Genomic DNA, 23,775 nt, shown 5'->3' on the forward strand with positions numbered 1-23,775 from the left:
TTAGTGTGGCCAGTAAAACTCCTCCTCTTTGCCTTTTTTCAATTCTTTATTGTACAAAGGTTCAATACAAAGGTACACACAAGTACATAGAAGAGACATCACAAAACAGGAACAAAAGAAAATATGATACAAAAAAATACATTTACATTTCTTAATGCCAGAGAAAATGTCATATCATTTCATATTGGATTCATTTAATTAAGTAAAGGTCTCATAATGGCTTTTTTGTTTTTAATGTTACATTTTAAAAAAAGGTGCTAAATTGCTGAAATTCATTATTTAATTTTAGAAAAATTGGCTTGGTTCTGCCTTCTTTTTCTTTTTTTAAAGGTGTAAGAGCCATAAAGATGGGTTTCCTCCAAGCCACAAGGGGCAATGTATGTTGCCAAGGCCAAGGTAATTTAAGTTCCTGTTTTGATGCAAACAGGTGTTGTTAATTGAAGAAGAGGAGCAACCAGTTTTTAACTGTGCTCGGATTATGTCATTAAGTGGACACTGTAGGGCTACAGAAAATAAACGCCTCGAATGCAGAGTATTGGAAGGGACATTGTTATTGTGAGTACACGTCAGAAACAAGAATCAAAAGCAACCAGTAGCGGTTAAGTATTGAACATCTCACTACAAAAGGGATTGATGGAAATGAGAGACATCAGGCATCGACTGATCGAAGAGTGGCATATTTGGCATTTGACAGAAGCTGAAGGATCATGTTGTATTGAGCTAAAAAAAAACAACAATCACAAGTTATTCTCTAACTGTCTGTGAAGTTCTCAGAGACCTTTATTTAACGGTCTGTCAGAGACCGATAGAGTAGGGTAGGCTACTTATTGAGCCTTCCAGATAGGCCTACGGATGACGAGAAACGTTACAAATGATCTACAATTCAGATAGAATGACTCAGCACTGGCGCCATCTACAGCGCAAATGTAAAACCCTATCCGGGTGAGCGGGCATTAGTTTGAGCTAGCTGGGATGAAAACAGGTGACTTATGAACACACGCGTCGATCAGCCCGCCCGGTTGTTAACTTTATAACTCTCACAAGTGCAACAACACACATCTAACGCCACTTTATTTCGCCTCAGTTAGCCCAACGTCTATCCTAGAGCTTGGAGCGAGAAGACAAACGGAGGTGATTTAAATCATGGATAATGTAAAGCAGATCCTCCAGGGAGTGGAGCTCGACCACCGGACAGTGGCACTACTGACGGGTGCTGCCTGCGGTGTGGGCGCTCTGGTGCTGCTGGTGCAGAAGGTCCGCAGCCACCAAGAGATGATGGAAAAGATCCAGAGGGCTAGAAACCGCAGGACTGACAGCCTGCAGCGGGCGGAGCAGGCGGTGCAGCAGCACAAGAAGTCGGTGAGAGTTCGGATTTGAGTGCTGTTTGGAGGGAAAGTTAAAATATATTTACGTACAGCTGCGGGGTCTTATTTCTAAACGTGGCGTACGCACGAAACGGGGCTGAAAACGTGCGTACGCCACTTCACGCGGTTGAGATTTATAAAAAAACAAAAACGCAAACCCTGATCCGTGCGCACGCACATTTTGGAGACAAAATGGGAATTGGCGACGCCGTTGGTGAGGAGGTGAACTGATGTCAGACTGGCCTACTCTAAATATTTAATATTAAGAGTGTGGTTATATGGAATAAAGAAATATGCGTGCACGCATATTTCTTTACTCCATATAACCACATATCATGATTTAAGATTAAATCCAGCAGTGTTATTTGCGCTTGTACTGAGAGATGATTGTTCCATAAACACTTCAAACACAAATCTTAAATAAAAATTCGTTCTTAAAGGGGTGATAGAATGCAAAACCGATTTTACCCTGTCATATGTGAATACCGACAGTTTGGTGGGTAAATAGGACATACAAAGAAGCTTTAAATCCCATTGACATGCCTTTCCTCTGAAAATCCCACATTTTGAATCTGCCGCTGAAAACGGGCGAATCTCAACAAAGCCAAAAGATGATGTCAGGATCTCAGAACCATTAGCTTTGTCACGCCCATTACCGTATAAGGAGAACAGTCCAGCCCCAACATCTACACACAGGCCACTGACCTGAGACCAGCTCCTAATGGAGCTAGCGTTAGCTCAGTTAGATGTCCGACTGAGAACGCTGCTTGTGTACTCTGACGGGATTTACTAAGAAGAAAGTTTGGAATATTTCCCAGGATAATGACAATGAACCAGGGTCGTAAATGCAGAGTTCCAGGCTGTACAAGGAACGGTGACACTTCTCATAGCCTTCCCAAGGAAGCAACCACTTGACGGGCTCGGCTGCTGTTTATAAGGAGATCCCAGGGAACGTTTTCACCAAAGACAGTTTTCAAAACTTTGGACAATTTAAAGCAGGATTTGCTAAGCTGCTGTTGCTGTTCCGACTGTCTGGTCATCCCAACCACAAGCTGTAAGTAGGATTTGTCATTAACAGTAACATTGGCAATGCTAAGGTATCCTGTAGCTAGCATAGGCTGAATGTCTGTTGATAACTGTAATGGCAAAGGGGCTAACGTTTCATTTTCCTAACTGTTCCATTCGAATAAATACCCCGTGTTGTCATGTAGCTCCATCTATAGTTCACCATGCATGTTGTCCACTTTGTCAGGTTCATTTTTATTGTATTTCAGCAAGAAAGCTAACTGCAGCTGAGTAGAATCATGATCGTTTGGTTGCTAGCTAGCGCTAAGCTGTAACGTTACTCAGCTAGCTAGCTAGCTCTGTTATCCCGTTTGCTTCGACAACAGAACTGGAAACGTTATCATTTCATATGATATCTAGTCAATCTCGTGAAAACAGTGTGTATATAGACTGCAATGTATTGATTTGCAGTTTTTTTTATTTCAGAGCAACGCTATGTCACAAGGACAAGACGCGAAAGATGCAGCTTGCCATACAGATGCTCCGAGTGTGTCATCTCGGGGGACACAACGTCTCATAAGACATCAAGACCGCACATATCATACAAGGTAACCTTTCTAATTATTCTTACAAACCAGACGTCTTATAGTGTTTGTGTAGCATGTGACTGGGTAGCATTTAGCAGAGCAGTGTTATCTCATGTTATCATGATGAGTGAGTGACTTTTATCAAATATGTGAGCCATTACCAACACATTAGTGAATTATTTAAAGTAGGAATAGAACTATTCATCTGGATTATCACTGATTGGTCTGATCTCAATCAATTGCATTTCCTTTTGTGGGGGGGGGGGGCTGGGTGAAAATAATTTGGACAATAGGCAGGAATGTGTTTGTATACAACAGGTATGACTGAATGCTAGATTGTGTGTTGACGATGCCTTTTGCAGGTATGTACACGCCCTATGAACTTTGTCATTCAACAAAACAAGTCTTTAGAAAAGGCAAATGTGAATGGGGGACAAATTGTCTGCAGAAACTGGTTTTGTTCAGTGAAGGAGTGAGACACAAACATGGTCTAGAGACATCAAGCCTAATGGCCGGCCATATAAATGTAAATCATTTCAGATTTAAGCTGCTCCCACTGTAAGACACTTGTAACAACACTGGTTAGAGTCCTGCTTTGGCACAGCTTAGAGGTTTAGCAACTGCTTTTGCTATGAGTCAACTGGAGTATTTTGCTTGGTGTGTGTAAAAGGTAATACAGTTATGTTACAATATTTATGTTTTTGTTTGATTGTATCTTGCAGCCACAACGGAAGACAGCCAAGGGGAAACTAATGTACAGACGTCTGTTCCCAAAGGCCAACAGGGGAGGTTACACCGTCAAAGAAGTGAAGACAGAGACAAAAGTTTGTAAGTTTAAATATTTTTTTATTACAAACAAAAAATACTAATTGCATCTTATCGGCACTCAAAAATACTTTTCACACACTGCAAACAACAAATCTGAAGTGCAATGATATAGGTGCTAAAATGACTTTTCACACACAACAGGCTATGTCTTAGACCGATGCGATGGTGTTTGAGGAGATCATCCACGACCCCCTTCCTTATCTGGAAGCAGTCCTGTGCCCAGGACCTGTGTGCTCAGCTCGACAGGCACCCAACCCGACATACTGCCCTGAAACATCCAGAAACTCCCTCCACGCTGCACGACACAAGAGGGTCACGGCACGGACACTTCTACCAAGAAAACCCAGCACCAGTCACAAAAGTCCTATAAGCCCTGTGTCTGCATTGCCTACAAAGAGAACAGGGTGTAGTGGACAATCACATTTTTTAGATTTAAGAGTAATGATGATTGTTTTGAAACAAAATAAAGTAATTTTGTTGTCTTGATAATACTGTGTTTTTGTAATAATGCTGAATCAATAATCAATGCGTATTGTTATAAACATTTTATTTAGATACTTGAACTGCTAACAGTGGTATCAAATTGGCTTCACCTTTCCATCCATCTGATTCTCAACTGGCCATGGTCAACTCTGTAAATATCATTGCATTTTGCAAAGAATATATATTGAGGCACGGATGAAGGCCAGGATGGTGAGCCATACAGGTTATCTCCTCAGGAATCTAGGTCATTCTTATTCTTCTGACCTGTAAAAACAAACATAATGAGCCTGTTGTTATTTCATAATGTGAATGAGCAGAAAGCATAAAGTAGCTTGAGTTAATGTATCTCTAGTTTTATTTAACTGAGGTATTTATGGCAACATATTTTCTCTCTCCTGGGGCATGTGTGCACAGTTTCCACAAGAACACCTGCCAAGGTAAGATACTACATTAGATTACTACATGTTAAGAAGGTAATAATCTCATAGTCAGATGATCTAATCTGCATGATAGTAGTTCCAAGATAGCATTAGACGTAGCATACAAACTGAACAGAAAAAGGCTCCTGTCCAGCTAAATGGACGTCCTGTTGTAAGATAACATTACTTCTGGGTGGTAAAGAATGTACGTAACTCATAATCACAATCAATCACTATTCAGCAGGAGAGTATACGGTAACAAATGTTACAATGTGACTAGAGACTTTCGTGAGAGCAGTTCTATGAACTGGCCACTAACTTTTCTGCCAACTGGACATCTTGACTGAAATTGCGAGGGTACAAGTTGTAAAATATTTGTCCATGTGCAAATTAATAAGTTATGTTGCTTACAATACTAAAAACAAGGCTAATACAAAGTTATTCTTAGGCTACAACACTGAAGTGGGAGTATTACACTAGTGTGACAACAAACCTCTAATGTTGAAAAAGCAAGTAAATGCTAAATGACAAAACTTACCAGTCTGAAGAAGTCATTTCCAATTTACTGGCAGGTTGCTCCTCGATGTCAGATCCTTCCTCTGATTCAGGCTCAAACAGATACGGTAACCATGCTATCGCCACCTTGGATGTTTTAGTCATGTTTGTGTGCCGCAGCAAAGCTCGTTGCACACCAACCAATCAGCGCGCAGCTTATTTAAATATTCATGAGCAGACCATATAAGGCAGAAAAGCTCTCGTTTCAAGCCAGGTCAATTTAGCAGGGTGGTGTGAGGGCCAAAAGAACAGCTAAAACAACATTTTTAGCCCAACAAATGTTACATACCCTATCAGGAGACCTCAAAGAACAGCGTGATATACTCTATACAACCATTCTATCACCCCTTTAATATTTGATCGGCGCTGTCTCACCGTAACACCGTGACATTGTCCGCTATGGAGTGCAGGATGAGATGGCCCGATATATGCCATATGGCATATAGCCTACAGGATAGCGTTTAATCATTTACCCTACACTAGATAACAGCAGAACACAGTGTAAACTAAATGTCTGTTTGTGATACTGTGCATAGATCATCAAATGTCCAAGTCTGAGCCGTTGCTCTTGCGCAGTCTTTACACTTCATGTCCTCGTTAATCATTACGAACTTTAATCCATTGAAAAAACCTGAATGAAGAACATTTTGTTGACCATTTACACTTTCGTCTTCAAATTGTATCTCTGGGTGGGGATACCTTGTTGATGCTGTGCTTTTGGCAAGGTGTTCACAATTACAAATGTTGGAAACAAAAGACCCCGTGCGTAATGCTGATGGCGCAGCAGGAGGACGAAGAATCAGGAGAAAAAGAGATTTCAGGGACCATGACGATAACTGAATATGCCAATTTACCTAAACCTGTGATATTTGCTCTATGAGGGGTCAACCGTGCCATCCCGGTCCAATACAGGTCCTCGCCACTCTGGGGGAAACCGGCTGTTTCCAGAGGGAAATGGCAGACCGCTAAGTGTTATAAAATATTAGAAATATACAGTATATAATCTTCAACTTTATCACTAAGGCTTGTTTGGATATAATGTTTTGTTAAACCTTATCATATACGGTGTGTCAGGTATATCAAAGCAATCCCTAAGTGCCGTAATTCCTGCCGTTTTGGACAGTGTTATTCACATAGTGTTGGAATTTAAAATGTTATATGTGCTTAAACATTGTGTGATTTGCATTATACATTCAAGCTAAAAGGTAAAAGCATTATTTCAGCATAAATGAAGACATGTTGATCATGCAGTCAGTTTTTTGTAATAAGTAGGCTATATAGTTTGTTGTTTGTTGCATTAAGTTGTTTTGCAATACTCTGTTCTATAACATAAAATGTTCTGGTAGGCTATATTCCGTTATAATCCAGCTCTCCTAAATGTGTTAGAAGCAGAATTGATTGTTAGGGATGCTTCCTGAGTCTGGTTTCAGTCCCACTTTTACAGCCCACTGATCTTTTCCTGAACCGAGGGTCATAAACTTTCAGTCACATTCCAACTGAAAAGATAACGAATAAGCACACACACACACATCACTGTGGCCAAGAAAACCCCACCCTTTGTGGATAAGACTAGGGGTCCAAGATCCAGAGAGGCAGACAAAGGAAGGGGAGAGCTGCGACAGCTTGATCCAGGTAACTTTGTCTGAGGATATCCTATGTTATAAAAAAGGAGTCACACATCAACATCTGAGATTTTGACTACTAATTGAATGAACCCTGAGAATGGAGCAGGATTTAGCTCCAACAATAGGTAGTCTATAAATCAGGTTTCCCTACACTGTGCAAGAACGTGCAAAATTATAATTGAATTTGCAGCATTTCCTGAACGTCTGAGAAGTTTTATTTTTCCTCGCCAGTTGTCATGATTCGGCGTCACGAAAGTACAACTGCCAGGGTCATTAACATGGCATTTGCGAGGTGCTTTGCATTGATTGTTTATGGTTAGAAATGGGCGTGTACAGGGCGGGATAACAGGCTGATTCCCTGCGCACATGGCATTTTTTGGCTTTTAGGCGTAGGCCTACGTACACTTTTTAAGGATCCTACGCACAGTTTTATAAATGAGACCCCTGGTTTTAATTCAGACCAATGTAGATAGTCTCTACATCATACAGTTCCATCTGCGTTTTGGAAATATGTTAATCTGGACAAGCCTACCATTCTGCACCTGTCATTTTCCATCGTTGCAGGTGGAGCTCACCAACCTGTTGCTTTGTTGTGCAAGATGTCGGGGTGGATTGGCCATCTGGCAAATTTTTTTTGGAATATACAAATAAATTGTCTTTACAGGCTGAAATGGGCTTTAATCGTGTGCATGATTTCACTATAGTATTATTATTATTATTATTAATAATATTAAGCATTTGGCCCAAATCAGAGGTTACTCTGGGGGATTGGCTGCGCAGCGAGAAGCCGCTGCTGACGGAAAAAAAGATTAACCCATCTTTATTATCATTCTTTTTTAAACAGCATTTTTTTAAACAGGTGTGGTTAAAGTTAAAAGCACTTTGCTGAAGTATCCGGGCCAGAAGAGGCCTTGGCTAAAGCCAAATCCCGTCTACACCACCTTAGGACTCTTAACCCAAAGAGTACAACCACACCTTTTGGTTTCAAACTCAATTACTCAGCTTTAACTACTTCTCATAGTGGGCTCTGAGCTAGAGTAAAGATATTGTCATATGATACAGTGGGGCTTGAAAGTTTTGGGCACGCCTGGTGATGTAATCCACCGTGGATTTTGAGGTGTGTTTAGGATCATTATCCAATTGTAGAAGCCATCCTCTCTTTAACTTCAGCTTTTTCACAGATGGCATCAAGTTAAAAGTGAAATTTTATTAAATCCATTTTTCCTTCTACTTGTGAAATGTTCCCTGTGCCACTGGCCGCAATACAACCCCAAAGCATGATTGATCCCCCCCCCCCCCCCCCCCCCCCATGCTTAAGAGTTGGACAGAGGTACACCCATCAGAGTTCAGTTCATGATGTTATAAAAAGTTTAATGAGACACACGAGAATATAAAAAAATTCTAACAATCGCTCCATTCAATTAGATGACGTTTAGTAAAATAAGAGAGTCAGGATGGACAGGATTGTCTCAAGGTTCTCGCATGGGAGGACAGTATTACAATTTATAATACAAATAAAACCAATGGGAGAGGCTTTCGTCAGAGTTCCCACTGAATGTAATGTAACATATTCACTGTTCAAAAGGCATGAATTTGGGATTAACACCTTCTTCATCACATTCACAACAATATGAAACTCTACATTAAGGCGGTAATTCCCAATCAGGGCTACCTGTACCCCAGGGGTACCGGGTACGTCTGCTGTTGCCAGGGGTTACCTGGAAAGACTGTGGAGCAGCTCAACTAATTTGAAAAAAACTGTTTAAACATTGTTGTGGAAATTTTCCGTACAGCAGGAGCGGAAAAGTTTTGAAGTGAAACAAGATAAAGACAGCTGTGCAAGATTACTGAGTCGGTCTTTGGTGAATTTTGTAATACTTTGCACAGTATAATGTTCAAAACAGTTTCACAGAGTTAACAGCAGTAATAGTGTGTCAGTGTCTGGCAAGGTTAAACAAAAATATCACAGTCTTATATTGACCTTGTTTGGTAACATGCCTAATCTTAGCAAAACAATTAATCACCAACACCCAGACAAGTTGGAGTCGTTTTCTTCGTCTTTTCTTCATCTGTCCCCCATGCCTCAGAGTCTCCAGCAGTCATTTATCTTAGCTGCCAAAGACAACCTGGTGTTGTTTGGTCACGTACAGATAGAAAATATCCCAGCTCTGCACCCTTATCGATAAACAAATGGACATCTGGATCTTTCTGACTACAGGGCACCGGCCTTGAGCTGGTGATTTAGGAACAGACAGCTGCCGAATGAATTGAATGAAGTTGTTTAACTGAAAAACATAGTAATGATTAATACAAATAATAATATGATTAAATGAATACTACAGAAGGATATATAAAACCATTACAACATCAAGCCAACTGTAACACCTGAACGTTACATGTTCAATTATGTAAGAGTGTGTGAAAACGACTCAACTATAGTGTTGGGTATGGTTTGGATTATATTCATTCCTCATCTGCTCCTCATTCGTTACTCAATAACTGTGTACCTTATCGTTAAGTGTTCCCACTTTAAAAAAATGATTATTGCTTTGTGTGTGAATTAATTTTCCACACATATGTTGCTATATCATATTGTGTTAATATGTGCGTTTGTGTCCTCTCTAGCTTCCAGTGACCGACTCTGCTCATATCTTGATGCTGTCCCTGTCTGAGTTGACAAAGAAACTGCAGGAAGGCTCGCTGAGCCCCAAGGACGTGCTTTACACCTACATGGAAAAGGTTCAAAACCAACATGAAATTTAATATGCCAACAGAAATATCATGTAAATGAATAATCAGTGTTTTGCTTAGTGCCTACTAGAACTCAGTGTACCGTTTAAAGGTTAACACACACGCACACCACACACACAGTACCAGTATGTTGGAATCAGTTTCTCAGAGTCAGTTTGTCCAAATGTGAATTCACTCATTCGATTATTCTTATTGGCATTCTTTATTAAACAGTATGTCATGTGTCTTTGATGTGCTCTCATCTCATCACTGCTCCTTTTGCGTTTATTTTACAACACAAGAATCCTGACTCTTTTTGCTTCTTTAACACACTGTGGGAATACTTTGGGCACACTGGGCATATACTGTGGACAGTGTGCACAGCTGAGTCTATTTCATTTAAAGAATTAACTTTCAACTTCTAAATATTAACAAAACCAGAACTTGCCCATATCATCCTCAGTCAGATGGCCTCATTGAGTGATTTATTGTGCATTGTCCATGCTGTGGCTGTTTGTGGAAGTAAATCCGTCCAACAAGCTACATTATACACAGCAGCGGTTTTACCCCATATGCTGGATGTGGGAGCTGGAGAAGCATTGTCTTCAGTCCTTTGGTAAGGACACTGTCCACTGTGGTGGAGACAGGGAAGAAGCATCAGGCTATAGCTTCTAGTGAACTTCGGAGACGGTTTAAGGGCCCCTATAAGATAGTAGAGTAGCAGAGTGGGTCACAGTAGTGTTGTCCTCTGTAGTACCAGTAGGGTTTTTTTAGGGCAGAATTTAAAATAAACTGGACAACAATTTAGTTTTTCTATGTAGTCCTACTCTACTGCACTGTATCTAGATAGATGACAATACAGTCTGTTGTCTAATAGTTTAGCCTTGAATTAGCTGCAGCCCTGAGCCTTTTGCTACCGTAAACAGAACTTTCAACTAAGAGATGTGGGAACGCGCATCCGCATTTGCTGAACAACCAATTGTAACACTCTCTGAAATGACCTGTCATTGGCCAAAGTCTCCCGTCATGGGCTAGATTAGCTGAAGCCTGAAAAAAGAGCAACAAGGAGGTGAAAAAGTTCAGTTTTTTTCTCAGACCACTTGAACTACAATATGCAGAAATGCTATTATAAAATATTTTACCGCTACAGGAGACAGCTTTGTCTTAAAGAAGAAAACTTTTACATGTACCCTAGTACAGCTCTATACACCGTCATTTGTTCAAGGCTTTTTGCCCAACGTACTGTAGATACCATGAATTGTTAAATAATACATTTTTTCACTTGACTTTCATGTTCCACAAAACCAGGTGAGGAAAGGCATAAATCTGTTTGTTTTCCCACAGACTCTGGATGTAAACAAAGATCTGAACTGCTGCACGGGGATCTTGTTAGAGAGTTTTGACCAGCTGAAAACTGTTTCTACAAACAAGGAAGGTCTCTTGTATGGAGTTCCAGTCAGCATCAAAGAAAACTTTGCATACAAGGTATTTTTTAGCTGATTATCACCTACATAATTAAATAGATGGATAGATTTTTGTTGTCCCTAAAGGGTGAAATTTGTTATATTGTCATAATGTCTGCCTCCAGAATATATATACATTTTTATACAACAACATACAGCATAAATACATCTGTACAGAATGCATAGTGTGTTTAGTGAGTGTTCCCACCTTAGTGTCCTGTACCTGCAGTCAGATGGGAAGGGAGTGGACAGTAGGTTGAGGAGGGGGCTTGGGTCGTGTACTATGGTTACTGCCATGTGAGTGATGGCTCTGTCACTGAAATCAGGGAAGTTGGGGTCAGGAGATCAATGATTTAGACTTTTGTGTGAAGTACAGGAAAGCATTTTCTTGTTGGAGACAGATCGCATCGTGATGAGGGCAATCATACTCGTATGCACTTTACTCTCAATTTAGCTCAATTTAGTTTATGTGGTTTACGTGTTCTTATCTAACACTGCTCTCTTTGCCTGTGTCTATTTACAACACAAGAACCATGACTCTTCTTGCGGTGTGGTCATTAATCTGGAACAGCCTGTGCAGCAGGACGGCGTGCTTGTGGAAGTTCTGAAGAGACAAGGAGCCATTCCCTTTGTGAAAACCAACGTGCCCCAAGCACTATTAAAGTAAATCATTTCTCAATCAGGTTATGATTAGCTGTGACACAATGCAACGTGTACTCATGCAATTACATTTGGTTTAGGGGCTCATGTTGTTTTTGCATGTGCAAAGCCCGTGATGCTCGTTGCTTATGTGTGTTTTTCTTTTATTTCATCTCCAGTTATGACTGCAGTAACCCCATCTATGGACAGACTGTGAACCCCCACAACCTCCAGAAGACATCCGGAGGTTCGTCCGGTGGGGAGGGGGCTCTTATTGCGGGAGGGGGCTCCGTGCTTGGTTTGGGCAGTGATATAGGAGGTAGCATCCGTATTCCTGCCTCATTCTGTGGGATCTGTGGCTTAAAGCCAACAGCGGGTCGACTTAGGTGAGCGTCTCTGCATCAGTTTTGGATATTCACTAGTCATGGCACTTTAATCGTTACTTTGTTTATACGCATGTTGTATTTCTTTTGTTCAGTGTAAAGGGGATGAGCTCCATTTATCGAGGGCAAAAATCAGGTAAGTTACAGTTGTAACATCATTGACTACGTACTGTCTGAAAAATGTGGTTACTCTTCTTATGTTTATGTTTCTTATTAAATTAGTGTTGTCATCTCCTGGACCCATGGCGAGAGATGTGGACAGTCTGGCTCTGTGTATGCAGGCTCTGCTCTGCGACCACATGTTTTCTTTGGACCCCATGGTTCCACCCTTACCTTTTAATATGCAGGTTTGTCCGCTACACAAAAAAAGTAACGTTTTACCAGGGATTATGTACCAGGCTACTTTTTTGGCTGCGACCAGTAACTGAGTCTCTTCTGACCAAGAAATAGTCTTGCACATAACCCTCCCCCCTCCTTAAAATGGAAAATTGTTGTATTTTTACACTATTTAAACAATAAAATAAAATAAAAATTAGACAAATGGGATATAACAAGTAAATACTAAGCTGGTAGTAGGCTAGCTGTTTCAAGTCTTCATGCTAACTTTTGGCTTAGAGTCATATCAATCTTGTCATCAAACTCCCCAGCAAGAAAGCAAATAAGGGAATTTTCCAAAGGGTAATGTATGGCGTACAAGGATATTTTACACAATAGTGTTCAACATCACAATATCCCTGTGCCCAAAGTCAGGTCTGTACAGGAATGGTTCTCAAGTTGGCTGTAAAAGAACTTTACTGGCCTGCATAAAGCCCTGACTTCAACCCCAGCAAACACTTTACAGAGCTCGTGCAAAGTCTTGAAAGTTTGGAAAAGGCTTATGTTATGTTATGCTTTTGTTTTCAAGGTTAGTAATATGCTTGAATTTGAATATACTCCTTAAAAAATGCTATTTTTTCAACACAATCTGTTTTTTAATCAACATAATCACTTATGTCAACCAAAAATCTTTTACTAATTGAAATAAAATGGTCCCGTCTATGATAAAGGCTTTGAGAAATAGCTCTGAAAATAGTTAGTTGAGGTACCTTGACAGTGCTTGAATTTTACTCCTAAAAACCTGTAACCCCTTACTTTGGGATAAATTGGAACCTTATTACCCAACATCCGTAAACAACATCACTATTGCACTTGTGGCTAAATGGAAACAAGTCCCTGCAAACAGGTTTTAAGGTTTTGTGAAAAGCCTTCCCAGAAGAGTGGAGGCTGCCTTTGTGCTAAGCTAGGCCTAACCCAGATCTCTGCACATATCATTTTATGGACAGAATGACTCCTCTTAACAGTTTTCTGTCAGAAACAAAAAAGTACTTTCAGATATTCCAAACTGCAGTTTCCCATTTACTTACTTCAGCTAAAATGTCTTGCCCTCAGATATACCAGAGCACCAAACCTCTCAGGATCGGTTACCTAGAAAGCGACGGCTACTCTCACACGTCTCCAAGCATGTCCCGAGGCATCAGAGAGGTCAAAGCTCTGTTAGAGCAAGCAGGGCACACTGTAAGACCACACCACTCAAAGACACACTGCACTCAAACACATGATCTAGGGCCACATCAAATAAGTGATATATGAGCAATATGTTTTTAATGTACTTACTTTTGTCCCTCTCTTGTCACTCGTGCCTGTAGTTGGTGCCCTACACTCCTCTGAAGATCTCTTACGCGTTACGTGAATTGCTTATAAAGGGTATCCTAGCAGATGGAGCTACCACCCTGCTTCAAAAACTGTAAGTTGAAGTTCGCTTAAAAATGCCATTATTCAATCAGTGTAATCCTTGTTAATAACTTAATTCATATAATAATTGTGCGTATTTGAAGTTTTGGAGAACTATATTGTATTAATAAGTTATACTTTTCATCTTTTGATAAAGAAAGTGTTTTTGATAAATCGTTTACTCTTGAAAATGTGTAAAAGGCTTTTCATGAGTTCTTGGAGCTGAAGGTGATATCTTCGAATTGCTTGTTGCAAACAGTCCAAAACCCAAATATATTGAATTTACAATTATATAAAACACAGGAAGACAGTTAATTCTTTTCTAACTACTACAGTGAACCATGTTACAATCCCTTAGACTAGATAGTTCTGTTTTGTGGCAATGATCTTTTGTTGCTTCTATTTTAGGGAGGGGAGCCCTGTGGACCCCTGTCTCAAAGCACAGCTTTTACCTTACTATATTCCTACATGGTTGAAGAAAATCCTCTCTTTCCTCCTTAAGCCCCTGGTGAGTTCTCTCCTTATGTAGACAGACATGCATATATACTAAAGAAAATGTCATTTGTCCTTTGAGAGAGAGAGAGTGAGAGAGAGTGAGAGTGAGTGAGTGAGTGAGTGAGTGAGTGAGTGAGTGAGTGAGAGAGATTTAATGATCCCAAAAAATGGGAAATTACAGTGTTACAGCAGCACACAAAATATACATACATACAATATACATGAAATAATAACAAAATATAAGAATATAAAAACAAATATTTAAATATATACAAGATGGGAAAAACAAAATTAGTATGATATTGACAGTAATTTGATTAAACAGTTAATGTTTGTATTGACACTTAAAGGGTGTTTTCTGTCTTGAATGTCTTTTGCAGTCTCCTCGTGGATCTGAAATCCTCGGTGCTTTGTGTGGAGTTGGGTGAGAAAGTTATTTGCCACTGACGGTTGTAGTGGGCAAAATGTTAAAACACACTAACTATTTCACTGCCTTGTGAAATTTGCTCTTATTGTAGAAAATGCTGCTGCTGTAATAAGGAAAATTCCCCGCTGTGGGATGACTAAAGTATAATCTAATCTAATCTTATCTTGTTTCTAGTTCTGTTCCTGGTCTGTGGAAGCAGCACGCTGCCGTTGAGGTACTGTTAGTGATCAGCTAATGATGCTTGTGCATGTTTGAATGCACACAGGGGACATTGAATTCTCTTGTGATTTCATAAGGTCTACATTCAGGAAACAATAGCAGCCTGGAGAAGATGCAACATAGACGTGCTGCTGTGCCCGGTGATCGGACCAGCCTACAACTTCCTCTACTGCGGCAAGCTTTCCAGTACGGTTCACCGAACAGTTGCAGTGTATGATAACCGAAAAGGCATTGTGAATGATTACATATATCCTATATAGTCTATATATAGGATCCTATATATTTTCGTTAATATTGGTCAGAGGTGGTTTGTCTTTGTTGATGGTTTCTAAAAATTGTGGATAGCTGAACACCATTAAAAACAGACCACTGCATGAACTGTTGTAGAGGCCAAAGCGCTGCAATATGATGCAATCTCCCTGCATATGATCATCAAACAGAACAGCAACGATATTACGCCTATAGAACCCAGGGTAACACAGTAAATAACCTGTTTCTATCTTCTATCCTTTTAGCTGCTGTCCCTCACACGATGCTGTACAATCTCCTCACTTTTCCTGCCGGCGTTGTTCCTGTTTCCACGGTGACAACAGAGGATGAGGAGGAACTCAAGCACTATAAGGGCTTTTTTCAGGACCACTGGGACAAGCTCTTTAAACAGGTAAGAGACCGTGAGAGATGACTGATACCAAATATTGTAATACAGTAGTAAAACTACACAACCCTAAACAACCCTAATAAATACCTTTTGTGAAGGAATTTCAAGTTTTTTTTTATTTACTAGAAGCTATAATGTGTTTTTCAGAGACAGATGATCATTCTGAGGCTGTTTTTTTCACTCCCCCCCCCCCCCCACCCCCCCCACACACTTAATGACTCATTTGTGTTACTGGCTTTGCCATTTTGATTCCCAGGAAGCAAAACAGACTCCACATTTTTGACCACTAGGAGGCAGAAAGATGCATTAAGCATTTCAACTGAACCTACTCATTCAACCAATTCAAAGAGACAAATTATGATGTGAATTTATTTTTAAATAAAGCTGCAATTAACATTTATTTTATTTTTCAATCAATTGTCTGATTTATTATCTTGATTAATGTCATGTTGTGTCTAAATGTCAAGATTAATGTGATGTTAAGACTAAAAGAAATGGTATGGCAATAATATAGGTTACATTATTTTCCAGTGTAATAGAGTAATGCCAATAAGCAATTTAAGATATTCTGATATGAAACGTTATCAGTAAATAACTGCTATTTCTATCTCCAAATAGCCTACAGAAATAGTCAGATTATGTTCTCTTGTATCCTAAACTTCAGTGTCAGGCCATTTTAGCGACTCCCTTAAAACAGTAGTGTCCCAGTTGGTCAGTAGGTGGAGGCAGAAGACTGCGGTGGTTCTGGTTGCCGACTGTTGACAGGTGTGGCGTTTGTGTTTAGGCTGTGTCTGGAGGCGAGGGTCTGCCGGTGGCGGTGCAGTGTGTCTCGCTGCCATGGCAGGATGAGCTCTGCCTGCGCTTCATGAAGGAGGTGGAACAACTGGTCAAACAGAGCAGAAAGTAAGGCCTGGAGGACACAGGTGGGGCTGATAACTTCAGGGGCTTCAGGCCAAATCTGCTCTGAATACACTCAGTGAATGTGAAAACACGAACAACAGGCCAGTCCAAAAAATCATTAATGATGATGCTTTTTTAAGAAGAATAACTGCACTAAACACCTGTTAACCGCATTACAACAGTAAAGTAAAAACAAGTAAAAGTTCATTAATGTTGCTATATTGAGATGAGTTTTGCTCTTCTGGTCTAAAAGGATGACTTCATGCATCTTCTGGTAATCATGTTTGCTGATTAAAAAATGTTCACTTCTATGTTAAATACATTCATTGACAAACCTCAGAATTAATTATTTTTTTGGTATGGCACTGATTATAAACTTAAATTTATGGGTATTTTGATAAACATTTTGAGTCTAATTGACATTGACAGACATGATTATGTGATCTTTATGTTTTGTTTTGTGAAATTCAGGATCCGGTTTGGACATTAGTAGGTGTGTTTTTCCACCGCTGGCATTGTTCAATATTTCACGCAATAGCATGAAGAAATTGAATTCATGTTGTCATTAGGCAAAGAGGCACTGCAACCATATGTGGAAAATAACGTTTGTCTCTTTACAATAACTGACATATTTTTGTGATGTGATGACCAATAATAAAATAAAGCAACTGATTTGTCATAGAAAAACCGCTGCTGTTATTTGTTTCCACAATAGAAATGTTGAAATTTAAATGGTACAAGTCACCAAGTTGTGATCCTCTGTTCCCTCCTCTGCTTATCTGTGTCATCAGTTGTGATAAATTTTGGAATTTTGTAATGTATTTTTTCTGAAGTTGATTTTTATAGCTTTTAGAACCTGTGCAGTTGACACGTTCTTGACGTTGCATATTCAACAAACTGAGTTTGTAAAGTGTGGTTCACCCTCTAAGGCATCCAGCAGCTGTGAGGGCACAAATCCACTTTCTTTACCTCTTTCTTCGTCCCTCTCCCTCTTCATGACTGTACCAGAGATGAGTGCAGATCATTTTCATTCTCATTGTGAGTGATTTTCACTCTGATGCCTTAACAGGAAACAGAAAAGAGATAAAGGAGACTAATGACACATGGCGCCTCCATCTACAAGGCCAGCGCACCATGTCGTCATATTGTGATTACCCTGTGCTATTGTAAATATGTGTTTCTGTTGGGTTTACATAAATTTACATATGTTTTAAAACTCTCCTGGGATGGGAAACCATTAAGGACAATGTTAGTGTTTTCCATTACAACGCCCACGTATGCACTGCTGTCTCATTGAATGGAAATGGCCGTGTGCGTGAGGTAGAGGAAGGAGGGCACATTTGGCGAGGAGGGGAGCTGGAATTGAGAGGTTGTTCTTAGCATTATTTGTGGAACATAGAGAGAGAGTGTGTGGCTCTCGCTGTGCCACTCAGTCAGGGAGCATTAAGCCTTAAGAGGCAGTGAAGAGACTCAGGTCTTCAGAGGGAACTTGACATTGTTCATAAATCCCTCAGGATCTGAGACAGAAGCAATGACAAATACACAGACACATGCACAATGTCAGTCTTCACATTGCCCCATTAAATACACGTGAATTATATTATATATTAAAATCAATTTAAATGTCAATATATTGTAGCACTTTCAAAAATATCACAGATGCACAAGTTATATAGTGCAAACGACTACTCATCAGTTTGCCAAATATAAAATACCCATTAAAGATGGTGACTATCTCAACTCTGATTTCTTCTGATATTCCCATTAAATTGTAACATCTTATTTCAGTTTTTTGCAATTTTGCATTAATCACATAGACGCCACTTTAACGTGTAAGACATGTAATGTGTTAGACTGTAATAAAAATGTCAGACTCTTAATGTTAGCTGTTTGGGCTAAGGGGACTGAAGATGAAAAATAGTCAGTTTGGGCAAACACAAAGCATTTGTCTTTTAATAACGATGGATTAATGTAAACTCTCCCTGATAAATGAAAGCAATAGTAATTTTTGCCGACATTTTTCATAGAAAACAGGAAAAACACGGCTGAAATCCATTTAGCTGTTTCAGTTTCAGGGTCCTGTGTTAACTCTGTTGTGACAAGTCAAAGTATTGCCTGTGAAAAAGGCCAATTAAAAAAAAACTGGAAAAAAGACATTCAGAACAATAAGACAGGGAGCCATATCTATTATTAATAAGGACTCATTGATCAGAAAACAAAGAATTTGACATTTTGCATTATCGTTTTAAATCAATTGAAATGCTGTTATGTCATTGAGACATTCAGCAAGTTGCAGCATTTGAAACTAAAGCCCTCCATATTTGTAGTCACATAAAACTCTTCATAAGCATGCTTAAGCAAACATAAATTTGCGATTTCAACACCAAATCAATTGACTCTCTGTGAAATGCAAAAGCATCGCTAGTACTGTTGATCACACTTATAATCAACGCCCCATTATTCAGCCTTTTGCAACTTTGAGCTACAGGTCGATATGCTCGACTCCAATGGCTCTCACTGAGCTCCCCAAACAAACTGTGGGAGAGTCACGCTGCATAATTTAAGAATACCTGGCACCCGGGTAGCTCCGGCTCCCCCTATAAAGAGGTTGACTCTGACCTGCGGCCCTTTGCTGCATGTCATTCCCTCCCTATCACCTTCCATGTCTTCAGCTGTATAATTTAAGAATACTTTTTGGTTACCATTGGCGGATGTTATGTGATTTAAAGTCTTATTAGTAATATCAGCATCTGAAGGAACACATTCTAAATGACATGATGTAGTCATGATGCAAAGCACAATATTGATCCATCAGCAAGTTTATAAAGTGTATAGTATCATGAAAGTTCGAGAGGTTAGATGTGAAGGACATTTAGCCAAAGCTCAGCCTGTTGTAATCATACAGCAGAACCACCCAACAGCCCTGGCAGGCCAAGGTGCTCTTCTCATGTAACGTCTCATTGATAAGAGCAGCAAACACCTCATTTACAGGAACCTTAGGCTATAAGATCGGGTACTTTAAAAGCCATCCAAACCCATTCAGACCCTGCCTGTGTGCCAGCAAATAAAACACCTTGATATCGCCTCAACTAAACTAGGATGATTCTGTCTTAATGTCCCATTTCAGGGACCAAGGAGTCCATAGTCTTTATAGCTACACAGAATTGCAGGTAGTAATGTTTGACACAGCAGGGCTCCTGCCTTTCAGATGATCAAAGTGACAAGTTCAGCCTGCAACCAGAGCCACTTACAGGAGACATCAAGAAGCAGCAAGATTGGCAGCTTTTAGGTCTTTGGTCCATTTCGTCAGCCATTACTACCAGCAGAGGCGACGTGCTGTGGAGGACTAGTGGGAGGAGGGGAAGGCAGATTAACAGAGAGCTGATACAGGTGTATAGGCGGTATCAAACAGCAGCTCTGTCAATACAGCAGGCTCCAAATTTCTTCAGAAGGGGCTGGGATCTCAAAAGTATGCCCACCAATTTCACTATGACAGGATTAACTGGGAGCTCCGTATGATTTTCGCAGATTCTGTGACTCAACAATTCAGTGATCCACGGTCTATCGGCTTTAAAGGCCCCTATCCCAAGTTTCAAAAGCTTACCCTTCGGACAAGGGACACTCTTTTTCTCCCATTGGGTTCCGCTTTCCCCCTTTTTTTTTTGCTGCATTCAGTTGTTCATCAACCCCCGCATCCTCGCCAGCTCTCCCATCCTCCCTTCTCTGCACATCTGCTAGGTTTGAGTTTTCCATTCTTCCTTCCAGCGCCTTGCTTGGCCCAAGGCCCTTATAGCCAAATTGGTTTACATTGGAGAGATAAATGCTCTGCAAATGCGCTTAAACACGTACAGTAAAAAATGCAGACAGTGCGTGTCAGGATTATCACCCAAGTCAGGGGGAGAAAGGAGAGCGTCTCTGTAGCACAAAGCTGGGAAGCCAGAGTGAAGCCTGTAGATATAGTCCGTCTCATCCACTTCTCAGGAGAAAGAGAGGAGGATTTAGCATTTGCATGCTAGTCTGTAATTCCTGGCATTATATAACTTGTCGGCAACAATCAAACTCCTGTGGTATTGTGAAAGTATTGTTTCACATGGGTGAGCAAAGTGTGGAGTTACACTCTTGGGGGAATGGGTTTTGGTGGCAGCATGAAGACAGCTGGTCCAAGATGCACAGCACAGACCACCCTATAAGCCCACTGAAGAACAAACGCAGGCCCAGCTGCAGAAGGGGACCTCAGAATCCTCTCAAAATATTCAGCTTGTGGAGCATAAATGACTCACCTGAACACGGCAGGTGATGTGTAGAAAAAGAGGCTGATCAAAAGTGCTACAGCCATGGAAGGAAAGTAAAGAAATACAAAAGTGTGCCCCCAAAGGTCTGCTGGGAAATTCATATATTCACATGTGAAAATATGTAAATTATATTTCATATGTAAAATGTCTGAAAACCATGTGTGCGTCTATGTAAATTTATTACATTTGAAATGTAGTTTAAAATGTGAATGTATCACCTGAAGCATGTTTCACAATAAATGTGAAATTGTGGTTTTCACATGTGGTGTCTTTCATTTCCCATTTGAAATATCTGAAAATGATGTATGCATACAATATGTGAATTTATCACCACACGTATCGCCGACACTTTCGGCTATTTTGGATATGTGGAAATGTTTTTTCACATTTGATGAAAATGTTAAAATGCGATAGATCCACATGTACATTTTCTGTAGTTGTGTTTATGTCAGGGTCTCCAGATGGGAAATAGCGTGCGATTACATGTGGTACAAAGATTAAAGGTTTTTTTTACATGATCCGGGAAAAAACACCTTAAGAACAAGTCAAGAATATGTACTTTGATATTTTTATTTTTTTTATTTTTTCCTAAAACAGCTGGTCACTGCCCTGTTTTAGAAATGTTGCTCAGACATTTGCACTTGTTGAAACTATCTTCAGCTGCAGATGAGATTTACGGCAGCAAAGCGATGTACCAGTGACTCAAAATTAACTACAATGCCTGTGACACAGAGGAATAAGCTATAACAGACAATACATGTTAACACTATCAATTCATTATTGTTTTTGGTGTTTTAATGGGATTTGTTGACAATAAAAGAAAATCAGAATAATCCTCAGAATCAGAATGAGATAAATTAATCACATCAGAGAGCCACCTTTATGTTCTCAAAGGAGCCTACAAACACATTTGACACGCCCACATGCAATAGTAGATGAACTGTCACAGGTGAAAGAAGTCTCACTTGGTGAAGACAGGTAATGGCTTATACAAACTGGATCCTGAAGATCCTGAAACAGCTGCTGCTGTCCCTGTCCTCTAGCATCAGTGTAAAAATCACTCTACATGCTCTGCCAAGGGGATTTGGGTGTAAAACTTCCAAGATAGACCCCCACCCCACCCTAAAAAAAAGCTCCCTTTTTTCTTATCCCCACGACCTACCCCTCCCTCTAAATTAACGTCGCCCCCCTCAGACCTCCCAACACAAAGCCGTCAGAGCAAACCCAGCAGCACAGAAATCATAGCACACCATTCAATCATTGTTTTTTCCCCTCTCTCACCCCTTTTATGGTCCCACTAAAGGGTTTTAGCAGGGCAGAGAAGGAGGGCTGTCACTGAGGAAACCTTAGCCCATTGATGAAGTGACAGGAGCTGCCAGAATATGATCCTAATCCTGTTTCCAGCATTCTTTTAGCCCGCTGGCATCGCAATTCCTCCACACATTCTCTGAGCTGTCAACTAGGAAAATCCCTCTAATAGCGCATTGCCCAGATACACATCAAAGAGCTCCTGGAAACCTTCAGCAGCTTAGCTGCCATAGGCACACACACACACACACACACACACACACACACACACATACGCACACGCACACACGCGAACCGCATTCCCATTAACTTACACCAATATGATCTTTATGAACACAGAAGACCCAGACGTTGACAAATTGACCACATATTGAAAGTACGCCTGAAAAAAAAAAAAAGCCCAAAGATATTTGTATATTATGTCTCTGCAGCCCCGAAATTATTTTTATGCACTGTAACCTGCCCCATCCCAAACCACCCACCCCTCTCACCTCCTTTTCTCCAGTTAGACAGTGATATAATCTTTACGGTCATGGCGCAAGGAAGCGGGAAAAGACCAGGAAAAACAGGTGTCTGAACTTTGCTGACTCCAGAAACCCTTTCAGTCCCATTTTATCTCATTCTATTCTTACTTAATCCATCGATATCCCAACCAAAGGTAATCTTCTTATGGCAAAGCATTCTGTTTCGGTGCAGCCAAACCTCAGCTGACAGCGTGGGGGAAGAGGGAAGCAGAGAGAGTGAAGGGTAGGTGGGTGTGTGGTGGATTGGAGACTCTTTAGAGCCTGACACTGTGCTTCAGTCATTTCATTTAGGATTAGTTATCCTGCACCGGGTGAACAAGTGGCAGGTTCTGCCCTATGTGGTGTGTAAACCTCACCATCGAGCATGGTAGACCTCCCGTGTTTGAATTATTTACGGTTCATCAAGATGTCTTCAGTAAAACATATTAACCAAACTTCACTTTTTTTTGTAACTATAAAGGGTTGAAGGTAATGTGTGGGGAAATCAAAACTGTTCATTAACATTCAGTTTTTTGTCATTCCCTCTCAACGCTGTCAGCCATCCAGAGAGGAGCTGGATTCGGCACACTCTAAACTAATCCCTCTCTTGTTGCACACTTCTTCTCACTGGAGAAACTTTGAGAAAATGTTTTGGATGTTTTTTTCAAGACCTATATGTGAGTGCATGTTTGCATGCTGGTTTGTTGGATGTCCTGGTAAATGATTATTCCTGGTTCATGATGTGGACGGCTTGCCTGGTTTTTATCTGACTCCCCTTTTAGCTGACTAAGCTCCAAAGATTCAGAAAACCACAAAAAAAGTTCTGATAGTACAAAACTTCCTTTAAGAAAATGGGATTTTTGTTTTATGGCATTCATACACGGTTTCTATTCCCTCATTTCAACCCAAATATTTAAATGTGGGACTTGGATTGATTGCCTGTGTTGTTTTCTTACTTTTAATTACGTTTGTTTGGCTTTTACTCTGTGTTGATTTCTTGAGCCATTGTTTTAGATCGAAGCTCCCTCTTTGCTTCGGAAAGTATCAAAAGGAGGCAGAGTGAGTCAGTTCATGCAAACATTTTCATCTTACATTTCCAACCGACGACACTGAGAACATAAG

General features: G+C 40.3%; 1 protein-coding gene across 1 annotated transcript; it reads left to right on the top strand.

Annotated features, from left to right (window-relative positions):
• The first annotated feature begins 965 nt into the window (after positions 1-965).
• On the top strand, positions 966-16,726 carry faah (fatty acid amide hydrolase). The gene is made up of 15 exons (XM_032526389.1): positions 966-1,359; positions 9,492-9,605; positions 10,941-11,081; positions 11,589-11,722; positions 11,878-12,084; positions 12,177-12,217; positions 12,304-12,428; positions 13,510-13,635; positions 13,767-13,864; positions 14,260-14,359; positions 14,727-14,770; positions 14,948-14,987; positions 15,070-15,178; positions 15,508-15,653; positions 16,435-16,726. The coding sequence occupies exons 1-15, from the start codon at positions 1,144-1,146 to the stop codon at positions 16,555-16,557; spliced, it is 1,764 nt and encodes a 587-aa protein (XP_032382280.1). The 5' UTR covers positions 966-1,143; the 3' UTR covers positions 16,558-16,726.
• Positions 16,727-23,775: the final 7,049 nt, after the last annotated feature.

Source organism: Etheostoma spectabile, chromosome 9 (genome assembly GCF_008692095.1).
Source record: "Etheostoma spectabile isolate EspeVRDwgs_2016 chromosome 9, UIUC_Espe_1.0, whole genome shotgun sequence".
In the NCBI taxonomy this organism is placed as follows: domain Eukaryota; kingdom Metazoa; phylum Chordata; class Actinopteri; order Perciformes; family Percidae; genus Etheostoma; species Etheostoma spectabile.

Coding starts and splice junctions, on each gene's coding strand:
- faah (XM_032526389.1), top strand. CDS start 1,144: ATGGATAATGTAAAGCAGATCCTCCAGGGAGTGGAGCTCGACCACCGG. Junction 11,082..11,588: donor AAGAAAACTTTGCATACAAG/GTATTTTTTAGC, acceptor TTACAACACAAG/AACCATGACTCTTCTTGCGG. Junction 15,654..16,434: donor GGGACAAGCTCTTTAAACAG/GTAAGAGACCGT, acceptor GTTTGTGTTTAG/GCTGTGTCTGGAGGCGAGGG.